Source organism: Elaeis guineensis, chromosome 16 (assembly GCF_000442705.2).
Source record: "Elaeis guineensis isolate ETL-2024a chromosome 16, EG11, whole genome shotgun sequence".
Lineage (NCBI taxonomy): Eukaryota > Viridiplantae > Streptophyta > Magnoliopsida > Arecales > Arecaceae > Elaeis > Elaeis guineensis.
The window spans coordinates 41,155,112-41,175,849 of NC_026008.2; the positions used below are offsets into that span (position 1 = coordinate 41,155,112).

The 20,738-nt window shown below is 35.3% G+C and overlaps 2 protein-coding genes across 2 annotated transcripts; both read right to left on the reverse strand.

Moving 5' to 3' along the window:
* Positions 1–9,436: 9,436 nt before the first annotated feature.
* Positions 9,437–11,144, reverse strand: LOC105059203 (F-box protein At5g49610-like). Its single transcript, XM_029268622.2, has 2 exons — positions 10,022–11,144; positions 9,437–9,742 (listed from the first exon to the last, which is right to left on the reverse strand). Exons 1-2 carry the CDS (start codon positions 10,993–10,995, stop codon positions 9,643–9,645), a joined length of 1,074 nt encoding a protein of 357 aa, XP_029124455.1. The 5' UTR covers positions 10,996–11,144; the 3' UTR covers positions 9,437–9,642.
* Positions 11,145–11,950: 806 nt separating this feature from the next.
* LOC105058906 (protein DJ-1 homolog D) lies at positions 11,951–19,603 on the reverse strand. Its single transcript, XM_010941976.4, has 5 exons — positions 19,411–19,603; positions 19,135–19,251; positions 18,497–18,937; positions 14,591–14,953; positions 11,951–12,332 (listed from the first exon to the last, which is right to left on the reverse strand). Exons 1-5 carry the CDS (start codon positions 19,465–19,467, stop codon positions 12,144–12,146), a joined length of 1,167 nt encoding a protein of 388 aa, XP_010940278.1. The 5' UTR covers positions 19,468–19,603; the 3' UTR covers positions 11,951–12,143.
* Between the last annotated feature and the right edge of the window lie 1,135 nt (positions 19,604–20,738).

The window sequence follows — 20,738 nt, forward strand, 5'->3', positions numbered from 1 at the left end:
TGGTTGTGTCAACCACTGCCTTAGAAAGGTATGGCAGCGATTTTGTAATCACTACTATATCAACAACTGCCATAGAGGCTATGGCAGCTGTCTTTCAGCTGCTGCCATACACCTATAGTAGCAATTGTCTAACCACTATCATAGCTAAGCTACGACAGCTACGACAGTGGTTATGCCAACCGCTGTCATAGATACTATGGCAGTGGTTGGCAAATTGCTACTACAGCCTTTCACCAATCAAAAAGGTTGGTAGATAACTGCTGGCCGGTGGAAGGAGGCGATCGACGGCGGCGGTCGAGGGGAGCAGCGACGGTGGCGATGGGGGCAAGCAGGGTTGGTGTGCGATTGACTACTTAAGTCATTATATATAGATCATTCATTTCTTCCACAACCGATGTGGGACTATCACAATCAACCATAGGCTGGACCTACGGTAGCGGTTACCGGTAATCACTGCCATAGGCTGATCTATGGTAGTGATTATCGGTAACCACTATCGTAGGTCCAGGCCGATAACCGCTACCGTAGGTCCAGCCTATGGCAGCGATTGGTGATAACTGTTGTCATAGATAAAGATATGGTCATGGTTATACCTAACCATTACCATAAATAGATATGGCAGCAGTTAGTAAACCGCTGCCATAGACCCATAGCAACGATTATTAGCAACCACTGTTATAGAGATAGAATATAATTTTTTTTTATTTTTCTCTAGATATAATATAATATTAAAATTTAAAGTTCATCTTCACCGTTCATTATCTAAATAATTATTGTTAGAGTATCATTACAAAAGATCACTTCGATCCGATAGCCCTAGCCATGTCGATCAATAAAATTCAATTTCGACGGCTACGAATGACTGCATAATGATCTGATAGATAGAGACTATCGATAGATCCAAAAACTTACAATGATGATCTCAGTGATATTTATATTATATTATCAAAATTTTACTTCAATCAGACATTATTATCATGGTCAATTTAGTATGGGATGATTTGAACCATTAAATAAAAAATGAGTGATGAAAAAGCCAAACGGTGTTCGATTTTAAAGTGATTTTTTAGATAAATGATCTTTGTTAGTACTTTGATCATTTGTACGATGATGATCGTAAAATTCAAACCATGCATATATAAATAATCTAAAACTATATGTCGCTTGCTACTCATTCTTAAATTCTTTAAGTAATTGTATTTATACTTTTGTAAGATGTGCTCAAGTAGTTTTCAACATATATGCATAGTTTGAATCTTATGATCACTACCATATAAATGATTAAATTACTAATAAAAATTATTTATCTAAAAAATTATTTCAATCGGACGTCGATTGGCCTTGTGATCACTCATTTTTTGTTTAATGATCAAAATCATTTCATGCTAAATTGATCATACTAATGATGTTCAATTAAAGTGAGATTTTGACAATATGCTATAAATATCATCGAGATAATTGTCATAAATTTTTGGATCCATCGGTAGTCTCTATCTATCAGATCATCATGCGATCGTTCGTGGCCATCGAAATCGAATCTTAATGATTAACAAAGCTAGGGCTATCGGATCGAGGTAATCTTTTGTGAGAATATTTTAACGATAATTACTTAGATAATGAATGGTGAAGATGTGCTTAAAATTCGATTTCACTATTATAAGTTCACGTAATCATCTAAAATTATTTGTAAACTATCAACTAATTTTTTTTTAAATTTTAATTTGAAAGATAAAATAATTTTTTTTATAAAATCATTATTACAGTCATGTAGATCTCAAAAAGTTATATTAAATCAAAAAAAAATTATTGAAATCCAATCTTTGGATTAAAAATTATGAAATGATAAAATTTTTATCTACGACAGTGATTACAGTAACTGCTGCTATTGGACCTATGGCAGCGGTTATCCATAACCACTATGGTAGATTTGACCTACGACAGTGGTTATCCGTAATTGCTATAGTAAATTAGATCTACGATAACGATTATCTGTAATCATTGTCATAGGTCCCACCTATGATAGCGGTTATCCGTAACTGCTGCAGTAGATTATGCCTACCGTAGCGGTTACAAATAACCGACCCATGGCAGTGGTTATTCAAATCTACGACAGTGGTTATGAATAACCGCTGCCATAGATTTTATGGCAATGACTTTAGAAATCGCTGTCGTATAAGCACTGCCATAGCTTCTTTTTGTAGTAGTGACCACTGTAGCTGTGTCATCTTTCATTAGTGACAGACTTTTCCCCCACATATGCATAAATACAATCATATAACTGAAAAATCAAAACATCTAATCGGATCAAACAACAGTGTAACCAAAGTACATATTTGTATAACCGAAACATAAACCTACGTAACCAGTTATTAAAACTAGGTAACTTGTGTAATCTGAATATAAACTTATATAAATCTGTGTAACTTGAACATGAATTTATGTAACCAATTATCAAAATTATGTCACCAAAAAATTGGCTCCTATTCAAACATATCATAATCATACAACTTTCAATAAATCCCTTTTTAACCAATCTATAATAAAAATAAATAATATAACATTAGGTATGCAATTGTATCTCAATTGTTCATCCATAACCAATTGTTAAAATTATATTTAAGTTTGATCCCCCATGGTACTAGCCCCATCCCCATTAGCAATAGTCTCCTCATCCTCTCCATACTAATTAGCAGCTTCACTCTCTTTTCCCACTTTATTTGCAATAGACTTCTCAAACTGTTCTTCATTATTGACAGGCTTTTCCTCCATTATAGTTGTATCATCTTCTTTTTGTGCTGTAATATATGCATAAACAGAATCATATAACCAAACAATAAAAACATATAATTGGACCAAATAAGTGTATAACCAAACATCTGAATCGATAACCATACATACTGTCACTTAAAAATTGTACATCAATATTTTCAACTCTGATAGTTGGATCATCTTCTTCTCTTTGGGCTACATGTCCTCTATCTATTTTTTCCTCATAGACTATCCCTCTTTTTGAACCTTCACGAATAAGGAGTGTACTAAATTTTGCTTGTCGTCTTGTAATATCACTAAGTCCAAAATCCAATTGTATCCCATGTTGCAATCGTTCCAAATATGTAATCACAAAAACTCCATAATCAACACTCCTAAATTAAAATAGTGATCGAACATAAAACTAAAATTCATAACAAGTACATATGAGCTTGTTTAATGTTAAACTGATATATATATAGCATCTTGCTAAGGACAATCATCAATATGCTGAAGCGGCCAATCTGAAGCTTCGGATATATTATGATACTTATCCAAATATTAACAAATCTAATTTTTTTGTTATAATTAATTAATAATTTATCAGTAATTTATACCATGGCAATATGCACAAGGTTAAGAAAGCATACCAAATTAAGCCCATCAAGATAATAGGTGGATGAAAAGAGAGAGGAGTAATAGTTGAAGTATTTCTCCTCTATATCCATCACTAACAGGTGCTAATGGCGCTTATGCATAACGGCATGAAGGCCAATTTCATCATATTAATTTTGAATTGAAAACTTCTGAGAATATTATTCGAAAATTCTTGAAATCTCTGTTGTGCATGTTGCTACAGAAAATACCAAAAGTACATGATCAATAATAACATACAGGATGATTTCAACGTAAAGAAAATCCAACCAAAAACTCACTAGCAACCATAGCCTGATGAATTCTTATCTAGTTCAAATTCCTAGCACTTTCAAAAGAGTGCCATGAATACATCGAGAACCTGCATAATAGTTCAAAGCATTCAAAAATGTTCGTCAATCATTTTTATCCTAAATAATTTTTACAGATCAACTTATATCGTCTTCCAACATCTGGTTGAATAGTAGATCACAAACTTACTTTCATAAAACAAAGCTAGTATCGTTAGACCAAATACTATCCTGTAACCACATAGAAAATTCATGTAACGACAAATTATCACTATGCAATCAAAATTGAAGATTGTGTAACCAAAGATGAAAACATGTAACGGAAGACATTTTCAATATAACTAAAAATATATAACATGTAACCATATGTTTAAAATATGAAATCAAATATGCTATAAAAAAGAGATATTACTGGTCCATGATCAGTGGGAGGAATCTCGCTATAGTCTCCCTCTCTTCCTCTGTAATATAATTCGATCATGTCGTTTTTTATGGTACACCTGAATATCATCAAAAATAAAATTGAGTTTATAAGTATCATTATATATATTGAAAAAAATAGGAGTATAGTTATTTGCATACCATACGGAATTGAGTAGTCACACTGTCTACATCAATGACAGATTTAATGATAAGGGCCGGAGTGTCCGGCATGTGGGGTTTTTCAACTATTTTATTTCTAGTTGATCGGCGGATAGGTAGGATCACATAAAAACTTTTTATCTTCATAGATTTCTCTCTATGGCCCCTACTCTTCACCATCTTTATTATTGAATTTGATTTTTTTTATTAACCTACCTACACCCCTCCTCCTCTTTCTAGCACCATCCTCCTTTTTTTGTTCATATTCCTCTTTCCTCACAATGTCAGCACCTGTCGAAGGAAGATCACAACAATCACTAAAAAATTTTGATGCTGCTCCATCATCTCCAACATCTTTTGGAGGCACAAGGCTTCCTTCAAGCTCAATAATTCTCTACTTTAAAGAATTATTTTCTTTTCTTAGACCATGAATTATCCATCTCAACTTTCGATGCTTTCTCTTGTAGTGTGAGAGGATCTCTTTCATTTCTCTTAACCCTCTCCTCCTATCCACTCTCTTCTTAACCATTTTCTGTTCCCTCATCTTCATCTCAGATTTTATTTTTTTGGACAGGCCACTTCTCATCTTGACAATGGCATCGATGTGTAATCACTATCCTTCTCTTCCTCTTTCTTTATAAGGTGTTGTATCTACAAAATTAAATATTAGAGTAAATAATCCATTGCACATAAATTTATAGAATAAAAATGTATGGAGGGAAAGCGGGGAGAGCACGGGAGGGAGAGGGAGAGGGGAGAGGGAGAGAGAGAAGAGAGGGGAGAAGGGAGAGCTCAGGGAGAGCACGAAGAGAGAAGAGGGGAGAGGGACAGAGGAGAGAGGGAGAGGGAGAGAAGAAGATTTTGTGTGAAGGGACATTAAGTTGACATGCATTGAATACAGAACTATTAGCGATGAAAATTTTTATCACTAATACAATTATTAGCGACCAAAAATTTTTTCGTTGTCAATAATTTTCAAACAAAAAATTCACTAAAAATTTTTTTTCTCTAAAAAAAATATTTACGATGAAAAAATAAAATTTTATCGTTAATAATGCTATTAGCAACGAAAATTTTAATTTTATCGCAATAATTCCCATCAAAAAAAATTTACTAAAAAAATTTTTTCTCTAAAAGAATTTCATCCAAAAAAATTATTGGTAATGAAAAAAAATTTCATCGTTAATAAAGTTATTAGCAATAAAAATTTTATTTTCGTCATCAATAATTTTCATCAAAAAAAATTTACTAAAAAAATTTTTCCTCTAAAAAAAATTATTTATGATAAAAAAATAAAATTTCATCATTAATAACTCTATTAGCAATAAAAATTTAATTTTTATCATCAATAATTCACACTAAAAAAATTTCTAACTAAAAAAATTTTTCCTCTCAAAAAAATTTATTGACGATAAAAAGAATTTCATCGTTAATAAATTTATTAGCAATAAAAATTTTATTTTCATCATCAATAATTTCTATCAAAAAAAAATTTCACTAAAAAAATTTTTCTTCTAAAAAAATTTTACAAAAAAAAATTATTGGCAATGAAAATAAAAAATTTCATCATTAATAAATTTATTAGTAAGGTAAATTTTATTTTCATCATCAAAATTTTTATAAAATTTTTTTTTTAAAGACTATTTGTGATACAAATTTATTTTACATCGCTAATAATTAACTATCTTTCCAATAATAATTTTATAAAAAATTAATTTTAGATTTTTCTCACCAAAAAAATTTTCCATCCAAAAAATTTAACAACAAAAATTGACATTAAAAAAAAATCATGATGAAAAATAAAATTAATTTTTTTAATCTATAAAATTTTTGATTTAAAAAAATTTTTCAAAATAATTTCATCAAAAGAATTAATTTTTTATTAATCAAAAAAATTTTATATAAATAGTTAATTTATAATTTTTTAAAAAAAAATTACGTACATAAAAAATATAATTTCGATGAAAAATTTAATTTATGTCGCTAATAATTGTTATAAGAGCAGTTCTTCGACTTCCGTAATGGAATAGACACTATAGGAGATCGATAGTTTTGAGATCTTCGATCTTCAAAGAACTCGTCTTTTTCTTGGAGTCCTCGTTCTAGAAGTCGGAGTATGAGAATATCGTGATGATTCTGAGATTGCGAGAGAAATCTATCAAGACTAAGTCGTAAATTATCGAATACTTATGATGAAAAATTGGTAAAATAAGAATTACCTTTCGTATTGCGTCTATCTCATAAAGTAATACCTCAACAAATTGACCTTCACTAACATCATTCCTACACAAATAGTAAGTCAAATACTTCCATCGCATGACAGAAGAATACAGCTCCAAAGGATATATTCATATTGTAAAAATCTGTAGAATATTATTCTCTCGGGCTTCTGTTTCACTGATCTATAGAAAGAAAGTAATAAATTTTTGCAAAATAAGAGGAAAAGAGAGAGCATTTAAACTCAAATTCAAAGACAGAGTCTAAGCTTTAAGAGTAAACTTACCTTATCATACTACCATGTGAATAATTTTTTTGTGGATCATGTTTTAACGAATAAAGATCCTGTATTATCTCCTTTCTATGTTCTTGGACAGATACAAGATCTTTGTACTTTGTGACCTCTAGTCAGTCCATAGAACCAACAACATATACAAAATTGAGCAATGAGATAGATTCAGAGAAATTTAAAGATGAAAAGTTTCATCGCAAATAATAATCAACTTTTATTTTTTTAAAATTTTTTAACTATCGACGATGAAATATTTTTTATTGTGAATAATTATGTATTTACGATGAAAATATTTTTTTCATCATAAAAAGAGTTATTGACGATGAAAAATTTCATCGTAAATAATCTGTAATTTTTATTTTTTTAAAATTTTTAATTTTTTTATATATTTGTAATAAAAATATTTTTATCATAAATAATTGATTATTTATGATAAAAATTAATTTCTATCATAAATAATTGATTATTTACAATGAAAATATTTTCATCGTCAATATTTAAAAAAAATAAAAAAAATTATAAAATTATAAAATTATAAAATATTTATGATGAAAATATTGCATCATAAATAATTAAATATTTATGATGAAAATTTATTTTCTAGATTATTTATGATGAAAAAATTTTTATTATCAATATTTTTTAAAAAATAAAAAATAAAAAAATAAAAAATTACAGAATAGTTATGATGAAAATATTACATCATAAATATTTTATTATTTATTATGAAAATATATTTTCATCATAAATAATCTATTATTTATGATAAAATATTTTTATCATAACTAATCTATAATTTTTAAATTTTTTATTTTTTTAAAATATTGATGATAAAAATATTTTTATCATAAATAATTGATTATTTATGATAAAAATTTATTTTTATCATAAATAATTATTTATTTATGATGTAATATTTTCATCATAAATATTCTATAATTTTTAAATTTTTTAAATTTTTTATTTTTTTAAAATATTAGTGATAAAAATATTTTCATCATAAATTATCAATTATTTATGATAGAAATCTATTTTTATAGTAAATAATCAATTATTTACTATGAAATCTTTTTATCATAAATAATCTATATTTTTTAAATTTTTTAAATTTTTTATTTTTTTTAAATATTGGTGACAAAATATTTTTATTGGGAATAAGGTTATTTCCAATGAAAAAATATTTTTTATTATAAATAATTAAATTATTTATGATAGAAATATTTTCATCATGAATATTTTGAAATTTAAAATTAAAATAAATGATGTTTTATTTATGATAAAAATATTCATCGTAAATAATTCGTATTTATGACAGAATTTTTTTTCCATCGTTGATTTTTTACTATTTGTGATGAAAATATATTTTTATCATAAATATTTTATTATTTATGATGAATTTAATTTTTCATCGTAAATACAGTTATTGATGATGAAAAATATTTGCATCACAAATAATTTCATCGTAAAATTTTTTTTTTCTTGTAATATATATAACTAAATCAGCAATCCATATAACTCTCTTATTAAATATGCAACTAATTCAATCTAATACGTTATCTCCCTACTTTTCTTTTTTTTTCTCCTTGTATCTCCTTTTTCTAATAGTATTTCGATTCGATACAGCCATATCCTGCCATAAAATATATATATACATCAAACAACTGAATAAATGGGTACACAGTTAAATGTTTTAGTTACATGGTTTACCTTAATAGTTACACATACCATGTTTTTGTTTGCAAATCCAACTTTCGGTTATATAGCTTCATTTTTTTAGTTACATTAGAAAAGCAAAAGGATATCATTTGTTTGTTGGGGAGGATCATGACCGGTGTGAAGGAAGCTTTGTCTCTTTTTCTTCTCCTCAAAATCTTCGACTTTATATAATTTATTCTTAGTTTAAAGATGAGTGACGGTATTTGAAATCACAAAACAGGGACCAATCGTACCACATCAAACTTAAAATCGGTGTTAGTTCGAGGAATAAGAGAGAAAAAAGAGCAGTTACCGTCGGCCTAAACCAAAAGGCTTAGGAACGAGAGAGAGAGAGAGATTGGAGGAAAAAGAAGAAAATGAGGTGGAAAAAAGGGAAGAGGGAATAGAAAAAAGAGAGGGCGTACCAAGAGATTATCGGCGTCGACTGCTAGTAGAGATGGAGGAAAAAGGGTGGGTGGTGGCGGCGTAAGCTCGGGTGGCCGGATGGCGGTGCTACCAAAGTCGCGGCTAATGGTGGAGCATGAGAAGGAGAAGAGAGACGGATTGGAGTTGCACATGAGAGAATGAAGTTGGGGACGAGGGATTGGAGATGCAGCGTTAAGAAAGGATTTCGGTTGAAGGAGTTAAAGGGGCAGCATTTGTAAATAAATCAAAAACCCATCCCCTTATAAGTTCCTAGAGAGTTAATCTTTCTCTCCAAAACAATTCAAGAGTAGTTCTGCCATTTATGTGGACTTAAACGGCAGCCGTGGATAGTAGGGATCTAAAAATAATCTCTTAAGCAACTTAAGGAGATTTTATTTCATTTGAGACATCCAGAGACTTAAAAATAAGTCCAAATCAATCTAGAGACCCATAAATTTTTTTTTTTAATTTATTCAAACTAATTACGATCCAAACTTGAAAGTGGTGCAAACTCTAAACATGACAAATTCAGCAGCACAAAAAGTGGTTGCACGTGTGCGTGTTGCCAAATTAATACACATGCACAAAGCATCTAAATAACCATAATATAAGATGTAACAAAAACAATGTTACTACCAATTGTACTCATTTGCACCAATCGTAAAAACAGAAAGCTATAGATTTTTTTTGTTTAATCAAAGCAAGACAGTCAATTGGTCGACCAGCTTCAAAATGTTGTCACTCCATCGAGACCAGATCAGACTCGAACTTGAAAACCTCCTGAGCAAACGGATGGTCAATGTCAACCTTTGCGAGCACTCCGCGCCAAAAGTCATACCTATGACCAACATAGACCAATTCTAGCGTCAAACACAAAACTTTAAGATTAACAAATACACACGTATATATAAATATACATTAAAAAAAAGTCTCTGTCATGCACGATTTAAATTGCATGCACTACAGAATGGCACAGTGCTCAATAGCCACCATATCATCCTATCAAAGAAAAGGATGGTTGTTGATAGCCATCCATCTGGTGATGATGGCCATGGAGCAGTGTACAGGATACTGTGGTGCAAAAAGTGCACCGCAGATCATGGATCAGAAACCTCACCATATCACCCTGAAGAAACTATCCATAAATGCAACATCAGGCAAATATATATCCTTGATGCTCAAAGCTAGCTTCTCCTCCCTGATGGCTTCTAAGCTCACCACCTTTCTCTTCTCCCATCTTTGCTCCTTGTAGTCACCCATGACCCAAATCTCCACCCACTCTTTCTCAACTAGCACCAAGCAAAGTTGCCCTTCACACTTCACTAATCTCCTGCAGTCCCACCTCATCTCATCCCCACCAACCTCTTCCGGCAATAGAATCAATTTCCAGCTCTCCTTGTGGACATCAAACGCAAAGACTCCATGACCGTACGTCAGCCAGTGGAGAGCTCCATGGACCGACACCGCTGCCTCGTGCCTGAGCGAGCCTGGAGGCAGCTGGACGTCCCTCGACCGCCTCCAAGCTTGAGACTGCGAGTCGAATATCTCACACCGCAAGTGGTCGAGCTTCTGTTTTGGCCGAGAGAACCGAACAATCTTATACTCCAACGCTCCAGTGGAGCCGGCGAGTATAGCAATCCTCTCAGTGAGATACCTGGTCTTTGGGTTTGGTATCCACCGCCATTGCCGAGTTGCTGGCTTGCAGACATAATACCGGGGGATGCCGCGGTATTCTTGGGCGGTGCAAAGAACGATACCTCGACATCCCACCGCTTCGATCTTAACATCTTTGGGAAGGAAGTCGAGCGATAAAGGTCGGACCGAGGGTGGTAATGGTTGGATGGAGACGAAGCTCGAGTAGTAGCGGTTGCGCCGCAGGGTTTGGAGGAAGTAACCTGATATCGTCTGGGTTCGGTTGCAATGGAGGGAGGTGAAGAGAGGGTCGTAGGTGAGACGACGCCATTGCCGGCAGACACGTCGGCAAGCGGGGAGGGATTCGAGTGAGGCTCGGGTGAGGATCTCGAAGACGGCATCCTCCGGCAGCGGCGAGGAGCTCTGGGAGTCTTCATGACCTTCTTGCATGGACGCCATCTTTCTGGGTCTGGAGGAAAAGGAAGAAAGCTACGTTGTATATATAGTGGAGTTTACTTGGGGGAAAAGATTGTGGGGGGAATCGTGCTACTACCGGGACTTGGAGTGAGAGTATTTAGTGGATTAGGGTTTGTTTCTTTCTAGCCAAGTTAGGGTAGTACACGACTTCAAATTAAGGGAGGATTAGTCATGCAACGTAGTCCTTAACCGGCTCGAATTAGATTTTGTGGCCGATGATGGTTATCGTTAGTTTTCAAAAATTAGAGATCTACTGTTTTTGTGGTGTTAGATTTAGTTTGGGTTTTAATCTTGAAGATGAACTGGAGATGGCTAGTGAGCAGGGTTGAAACAGGTCAGGTTGGATCCTGATAGCTTAACACAAAGCTAGCCTGTACTGGCTTCTAGTTTAAACTTTAGACCCTCAAGCGGACCGATTACACGTCCTTGCAACGTAATCCTGTAGTCTAAACAAAGAAACAGCCAATGGATGCAATGGATGGATGATGGATTAAGGAACAACTTTGGATGGTTGGGCCTAAAATCTCATTGGACTCGTGGACTGGGCCAAGAACCATTCGAATCATGCTGGATTAAATTATGTTTACACAAACCTAGAAAACTTCCAGAGCGAGCCGGCCCGAATATAATGGAAAGAGAAAAACTCTTCAGCAGATTATTTTTCTCTCTATAAAATTCGGACCAGCCTACTCCAATAGTAATCTAGGTTCTTATAGACCTCATCCATGAATCCTATGAAATTTTAGGCCCATGAATTTCATCTTCTTGAATAATTTTTTTTTTAAAAGAACGACTCATGATCTTACAGTTATCAGCTTGAGTGTGGTCGATAGTTTCATAAATACCACTGTAGGCAATTAAAAACTGATATGGCAAACGCAAAACAGAACAGCAGCCAATCTAGTGTTTCAGCATCGTGACACAGGACACCTGATCAGAGGCAACTGATACTTGTAACAGAATAGAATTAGATTCTGAACTCCTTGAAAACACAAGCAAGATAACCAGCTGTATGTAGAGTATTGTAGACGTAAAGATGGACAACAATTTTAGGAATCGCTCAAAAGTACAGGACCTCAGTCTTTGTGTACAGAGACGTACACTAACATCGACTGACACTGACGCACGAATTAGAATGTGACCTTGATACCAAGCAAAGCCATAAGCTGAGATATGAATTCCGGGTGCCCAGGCCAAGCTGCACCTGTCACTAAATTGCCATCGGTGAAGCAACGATCTATGGGTTTGGGCTCCAACCATGTTGCTCCTGCCAGCACCACATCAAGCTTCACAGCAGGGTATGCTGTGCATTTCCTCCCCTACAACAACAACATAGGTACATAAGGTACTACTACAATGTATCGTCAATTAACAGAAGAAAGAGCATGCATTTTCCCATTTATGAAAAACATGAGCACAATGCCTGGCATGGATTAGCATGGAAGACCAGAAACAAACATTTGCGTGGATCTGCTAATATATAATATATAACTCATGAAGGGGGAGTTCAATAGTCACAGAAATGACGATGAGAACAGTGACAACTGGAATGATGTAATGGATGTCGGATTCGTTATAGTGGGGATGCAAAGCGAAACAAGTGCCTGTTCAAAGCATAATGGATCAACAACATTTAAATTATATAATAGACCTAGAGGTAAACCACAACATGCTGCAACGTCAGGAGTCCAACTGAGCTAGAAATCATTTCACAGTTGTCTTGGGTTTACTTGCAAATGGATTCTTCAAGAATAACCTAGATAGGGTCTCAAGTATTATGATTGGACTTATCCATAGAGTAAGGATGGATCATGATAGTTATCTAAATGGCAATCTAGCAACGTTTGATGAATTGCTAATTACGTAATTAAGATCTGATGTAATTAAGATTTGAGAAATGGCAATCCATAGACAAAGTTATTGATGTTTGTAAGTCCAAACCTTAATCTCAATATGGATAATTTAAGGTCATCTGGAAACTGAATTCTGAGATCGTTGACTTAAAAGGTCATGTATGCAGATCCTTGAAAAAGTAATAAAAACATCCACTCCATGTCCCCCAACTTCGTCCAAAGAAAAATGAAATATGGTTCCAAAGGCAACGCTTATTAATAACAGAGAATTCACCATCATGAAAGGTAGGTAGAAAAATGATTAGGTAGAAGAAAGATCAGAAAGGGAATTTCTGGCAACTGTTCAACAATGACGTGTCAGGTTGGAGGTACTCTGATTGCCTTACCAATCAAACAGGAAGGAAGAATCTTTAGAAGGCATCTAGAAAATATCTCCTGTCAATCATTGGATTCAGATCTTTATTAAGAAAGGTAAAAGGAACCCCACTCCCATCAACTAGAAGCGGTTGATCCATGTAATCAAAAGAGAAAGCTGATACTGGGTCTCCCACAGAGTTAGGGTTGACATCATATATTACACACCAGAGGAGCATTCTCTAGTATATAGTTTCATTTCAACACTAAAATGCCATAAAAATTATGGAGGTGAAGTTTACAATCTAATAGTTGCCTTCTTGAAAACTGATGCAAAAGATGGGGATGGAATGAGCGAAGGCTCCCTTTGTTGGACTTACATATCACACTCTCAGCAAGTCAATGCAAGTTCATTATTTTCTCCAAGAAGTGAGAAGAAAGCAATATGAGACAAATTACTTCTAATTGATTTGCTTTGGTTCCTTGAAACTGAAGTCAAACTAGGTGTCTAACTATGGTACCTAAACTGGACAACTTCTCAAGAGGCTTGTAGTGGGGGTTTTAGTTGTTTAGTCTTTATGGATTTCAGTGTTGGACCATTGCAAGACCATGTTAAGACAATTTCATATAATAGTGATGGATATGAATTGTCATGAAATATCATATCTTCTACCTAGACTCTTGGGTACCTTATGGGGCTGAAACCGGATCGGATACCAGCATATCCACATCCATATTTATTTTGTTTGACAAATACAAATACGGATATGGATATTATTCGGATGCAAAAATTTATACCCATATTTGTTTTAAACAGATACAGCTACAATTTAGATACTGCAAGTATGGATATAATTATGGATATAACTTAGATAATTAAATTTTATGACTGCAGAATCAAAGATATTACTAAATAGATGATAAGTCAACAATATATTTATATGGTTGTATATTTTTCTTAAAAATTAATAAGTACTATATAAAATTATATAGAGTTACATGATTCAGATATTCGGATATGGACAGGATAGTTGTCTATCCATATCTATATCCATTTTTCTTTGATGGATATGAATACGAATATGGATATTAGTCGGATCCTCAAATTTTTATCTATATCCGATTTGATTCAGATATGAAAATGGATCCGGATGGATAATATCCATACCCCTCTCACTCCTAGTAGCTTATCGTATCTTCTTTCTTTGTTCCAATTAGGATACATGCCCTTTGCCATGATTTTAGTCATCAAGATAATGGAAAATTTTTTCTTTTTCTTGTTCTGTTGATTGAAGGGGAGGCAAAGCTACAATAACTGAAAAGAGGCACTATATGAGAAAAAATCATTTATGAAATAGCTTATCATTCACCTTAAGAACTCCAGCAGCAGATAAGATCTGCTGTCCATGGCAAATGGATGCAACTGGCTTTCCCTTAGCCATGAACTCCTTCACCAAAGCAATGACTTTATCGTTTAATGCAAGGTACTCTGGGGAACGCCCTCCAGGTATCACCAGTGCATCATAGCATGAAGCATCCAAACCTTCAAAAGATGCTGTAAGAGTGAAATTATGGCCTGGCTTTTCACTGTAAGTCTGGTCACCCTCAAAGTCATGGATGGCTGTTGGACACTTTTCGCCTGCACCTTTATTAGGGCAGACTGCATCAACCATGCAACCAAGAGCTTGGAGAGATTGAAATGGAACCTTTATCTCATAATCCTCCATGTAATCCTGCCAAATGTGATATAAGAAAAATCTCCATAAGCAAAAGTAGCTTAAACACATGAAATATGAAAATAAACAAAGGCATAACAAGGCAAGGTATCTGCAGAAGTTTTCTGGTCTTTTTAGAATTCATACACATCAAAATTTGATCTTATTTACTTGTTCCAACATGTTATACAAGTATGGAACCATATAAAGTGACAATAATAAACAAATTATATTTTACATTTTAGAACCAACCTGGAAAATTAAAACTACGACCAGTCCAAAGGTTTCACAGCCCAGTTGGTAGTTGGACTCAGTTTAGATCAACAAAACATGATTAGTTATTAACTGATTAAATATCTCTTACTCTGGGTAGCACAACTATGAAGCATCAGTCAACCTATCTTTCTCAACATCACAAGTTTCAGGTCAATTATATTTCATCATGAACAAACCAAAAAAGAATCTAGAAATTATTCAATGAACAAATTACAAACCAAAAAAGAAAATAAGAATCTAGAAATTATTTATGTAATATGTGGAGTAGTACTTAGAATAAATAAATAGCACAGTAGTTTGGGGCAAAGTTTAGTTCAATCTGTACTACTGTGCAGTTTCATTACCATTTCTTTGCCAAATGTAGGAGCATCCCTAGAAAGGGGCCACTGCTTGGTGCAATGGAAAAAGGCTTGTGCTGACAAGTGCAATGGAACAGGTTTAATCCATAGGCAGCTACTTTGTGCCAAAATAATGCCGAAGGTTTGATCTTCCCAGTCTGTCCCTCCTTGGACCCCAGATTGCTGGGACCATAGCTAGGTAATGGCCTTACAAGCATCCCTAGAGGGATCAACATAATTAATCAAAGAACTAATAAGCATAGATTACATTACATGCATAGACCAAATAATATCTATAGAAATTTAGGTCCTATTTGTTCACTAGAGGCTGGCCAACTTTCTTGCACGCATTTGCTGGCAATCTATATGAAAGTAACCTTCCAGATGAAGGGGAAAATGCATAGTTGACATTCAGTATGATCACCCATGAAAACATGTGTAGGAATATCACACATGAAATCACGGAATTGGTCTTATGCCAGGGTGAGACAGTATAATCAATGGCAAACTAATGGAGCCAAGAAGAATAACAGGTGTAAATTATCTAGTCAAGAAGCACCATGATGACACAAGCAAAAGCCCATATAGTTGTTCCGAATAAGATGCCAACAAACATGAAGAAGATTTTATAAAACACTCAAAAAGTTTTATGTAAGCCTCCATTCTTATGTATGAGCATCCATATAAGGTTAATGCATTATGTATTTGGGTTCATATATCCATCACTCATTGTATCATGCTATAGGTGCATGTCTTTTATATACTTGGCTAAGTTGCCTGATGCCTAAATAAAAGAAGGCATTTAATTAAGTTGCTACACAAGTTTGATGGTATCAGAGCATGAGATACAGCTATTGGCTGTTGTTTTGTTGCCACCAACCACGGGAACATCAAATATGCAACAGCTGACCACAAATAACATGATGAACAGGGTTGCTATAATCCACTTTCATGGAAACCCTGAAGAAGTTGTATACTAGATTAGACCAAAAGCTAAAAAACTTGTAGTTGGTAAACTGTTAAGGCTGATATCATTCAGTTGAGAAAATTTGATCCCACTTAAGAACCTGAGATCCAAACTTTATAGCAATGAAAAAGCCTCATAACTGATACGAACTGATATCAGGAGGAAACTGAAGCTCAAAAATAATCCTGCTATATTTTTTCAATCTTAGAATAAAAAAATGGATAGAATTCTAACTCCATTGATCATTTCCACTTAGCCTACAATAGACCTCCTGGTTCGTTCTATGAGTCTCAACCTACTACAAGGGCTCTCCTAGCCAATTGCTCTATATAGACCTGATAATGTGGTCAGGTTGCTGCTCTGACAAGTCCCATTATTGTGGAAAGCACACAAGATAGAGGACTAACCCATGAGATTGATGACTGAATTGGAACATTGCAACCTCCAGTAACAGAGGAGGGAGGGGCCAACACAATAGTGAAAGAAAATATTGCTATGGGAATTTTGAATTTGATTGTTCTGGAGGAATTTGGAGATGACACTGGACTGAGAATTGCATATCCAAAAGATTAAACTTCATAACAAATAAGGAAGATCTCACAAACATCATGAAGATGGTAAAGGGCTAACATAAAACTATCCAGGCCTCAAATAAACTCCAAATGAGGAAAAGCTGGAGGTCCGAATGATCTCTCAATAACAAAATTCTGACAAAATACATGCCAAAAGACCAAGTTTGTGAATGAGTTTCTGAAAAGATGATCAAGATGAAATGACCGCTGATAAACTAAAGATAAGTTCCTTCCCTGATTGAGGTAAATCTATAGGTATGTACACATGCGATAATATCTGATAATAAGTCCAATTAGGCACATCAGCAGAACACATTGAGAATATTCGAGCCTTTGTATCTACAAGATATATGTAAAAAAAAAAAATTCAAGCAAGGGAAAAAAATGATCACCGGTGACCCACTAAACCATCAATCTATTCTTCTGTTGGAATGTGCATCTCAGCCAAAATAGTTTGGATGAAAGTGAGATGTTTACTTCAAGAAAAATGGCTCAGAATCCTAATGTTATTTCCCTGTAATTCAAAAATCATAAAAGCACTAGAACTTAAAAAAGGTTATCTGTTCACAATAAAAGTAATACACAAATGGTGTTCCTAGACATCAAAACTTTATTTTGGGTAATGGGGTTTTAGAAAGGCTAAGGCTTGTATCATTTTAGGTTAACACATTATGTATGTAAAATGATGTCCGAGCAAATGATCTATATACAGCAGAAACAAGTACAACATCTTGTTGGTAATTAAGTTCATTTTTTTCAAATGTTTGACCAGGACCCTAGAGCCTCAACAAGCTGCATGACTTGCAGAAATATTTGAACAAATGGCATGTAATTGATTTGGCAGAAAATGTAAATCTGTAAGTCTAATATTGATAGAGTGTGGGGAGCACCAAATCAAACAATTTAGAGAGAATGCGGTGCCTTACATTGCTTCTCACAGACTCAGTCACCATGTGAACATTTTTAACTAGGATTCGATTATCTCTGAATCTAATCATCTAGCATTATTCCATATCTAGATCTTTGACTTGCAACAAATGTGCATATTAATAATTGTGTTGCTACAACTTTTCTGAACAAGTAAAAGAATTCAGTAACACAAATCATGCACTGACAAGCAGATTAGTCATGGTATACCTACTGTCACCAAACAAGCATGGTGAAAATTCCTGTATTCTCTAACTTAGTCATTTCAATCTAGTTATACACTTCTTCTTGGAAACGAGAAATGCTAATCAGTCAAGTTACAACTAGAACAAAATTAATAAAGCATTTAAAGATTTGATGAATGCCCATGACAAATTTTGATGAAGAGCTATAAAAGACAGAAAAAGAATGCTAAGTGCAGGAATCTTCTACTCTTCTATCATGCATGATCCAAGTTTCTAAGATTATGTTGCAAGCATACCCCACAAAGGAACAAAATCTTTTTATCCGAGCCTGTCACAGTCCCTCCAAGTGCTTTGACCAACAGGCTGATATATTCAGGATGTCCTCGATATGTGGTTCCTGTTACAAGATTACCATCAGCAACACATTTCGCCAACGTCTCTGCTTCAACCCAGTGACAGCCCGCAGCAATAAGAGCTGGCTTTAGGGTGGGATAAGCTGTGCATTTGCGACCTTTCACCAATCCTGCAGCTGCCAAAATCAGCTGTCCATGGCAAATCGATGCAATTACTTTTCCAGAGTCTGAAAACATCGATACAACATTCCAAACCGACTCATTCATCGCAAGGTACTCTGGTGCACGGCCTCCAGGGATTACTACTGCATCATATTTGCTCACATTAATCTCATCGAATGTCGCATTAAGCGTGAAGTTATGACCTCTCCATTCACAATATGTCTGAAAAACCATGGATTTAATGCAAGTCAAGAAAGTAAGATGGTTTTGCCTCTAAATAGTAAAAATCTAAAAACTTCTGTAACTGTTTCGTTTTGCCTCTCAGTAGTAAAATCTAAAAACATTTATAGCTGTTTTTTCTCAGGGTTTTTCCTCTTATTTCTAAGTCTACGAACACCAAAGAACATGTCTCCAATTACCTGATGGACAGTAATCTCTTGAACGGCGGTGCGGCATATCTCGCCGGCTTTCTTTCCAGGACAAACTGCATCAACAGCTATTCCATACGCTTGCAGCGCTTGGAATGGCACCATCACCTGCCAATCCTCACATAAATCAATTCCGGGAACAAATATATCCATAGATCGATTCACAGAGAGAGGAGTCAAAACCAAGAAACCACGGGAATAGCAGCGGAATAACGGATGAGTAACTCTTATACCAATGGAATAGCAGGCAATCGGCGACGGAAATACCTCGTAGTCTTCCGCATAGTCTCCGCATAATAGCAGAACCCTCTTCTGAGCCGCCATTTTTCTTCTTCTTCTTTCAGCCTAAGAACAAGAACTCCTCATCCGACGGGAGCGGGAGCGCCCGGCCTATTTATACTGCGAGAGAGTAAGCGGTAGCCGGTAGGAGGTGCGCATGCCTTGGAAGAAAGTCAGAAACGGCGGCAATGGGGACGATGCATTTTTTTGGGGCCCAATGGATAGCGGGGCGCGTGTCGGGTTTCTAGTGGGCAATGGCTTAGGACGGTTTGGTAGCGAAGGGGACGAAGCTGACCCTTTTGGTTCGTGGGCAGGTGGCTGATGTAGTAGATGACTAACAGAGTGGTTAGAAGCTGATAAATTATTTTGATTCGGTGGTCTCGAGATTCTCTTACAAGTTCGGACGGCTATAATCATCTGATTAGAAACTGGTTAGCTGGCCACGACTGTTCTACTACTGTATCTAATATATCTAATCTAATATATATATTAAAATAAAAATTTCTACATTGATAATGTTCCGATTGATGCGTAGGATCCTAATATATATATATATATATATATTAAAATAAAAAAAAATTTATAGAAAAATTTTTATTTGACATGTGGGTTTTTAGAGAAAGAGAAGGAAGCCGCATAAAAGATCCCGCAATAGTAAAGTGGGAAGCCAATGCCTCTTTGATTTACACGGAAGAAATAGTACCGCACATGAAAGCTTAGACGATGAGGGGCATCTGAATGATGGTTGGAGTGGACGTGGGGCGGGCAGAGAGGGCCAATGGGGGGCTGTCGCTGCAGCACATGACAGCAGGATGTGGGCAGACGGTGCGGGCACTGCTGGAGGCCGAGGAGGATGCAGCAATGAATGGGTAGGAGAGAACGACGCTGGAGCTGACAGTGACACCGGCGGTGGCACTGGGGAGGCGGGTGGGACTGGTGGCGGTGGCGGTAGAGCTGGAGGGGGCGGTATATGAGTGGGTGGAAATCGAAAGTGTGGTGGAGGGTAGGGGAAAGGGGAAGAGGGCCATCTGGATGGCGGTCAGAGCAGACATGAGGCCAGTGGAGAGGGCCGACGGGGGGCTGACATCGCTGCACATGGCGGTGGGCTGTAGGCAGGCAGCAACGGTGTAGGCATTGTTGGAGGCCGAGGCAGACGCAGTAGGGCTGGGGGCCGCGGCGATGATGGAGCTGGAGGGGGCGGTATATGAGTGGATGGAGGTGGAAAGGGTCATAGAGGGGGGAGAGGAAAAGAGTAGGGAGTACACTCTGGAGTGGAAGGATAGGGAAGGGCCGGTTGGGGTTTGGAAACTTATGTG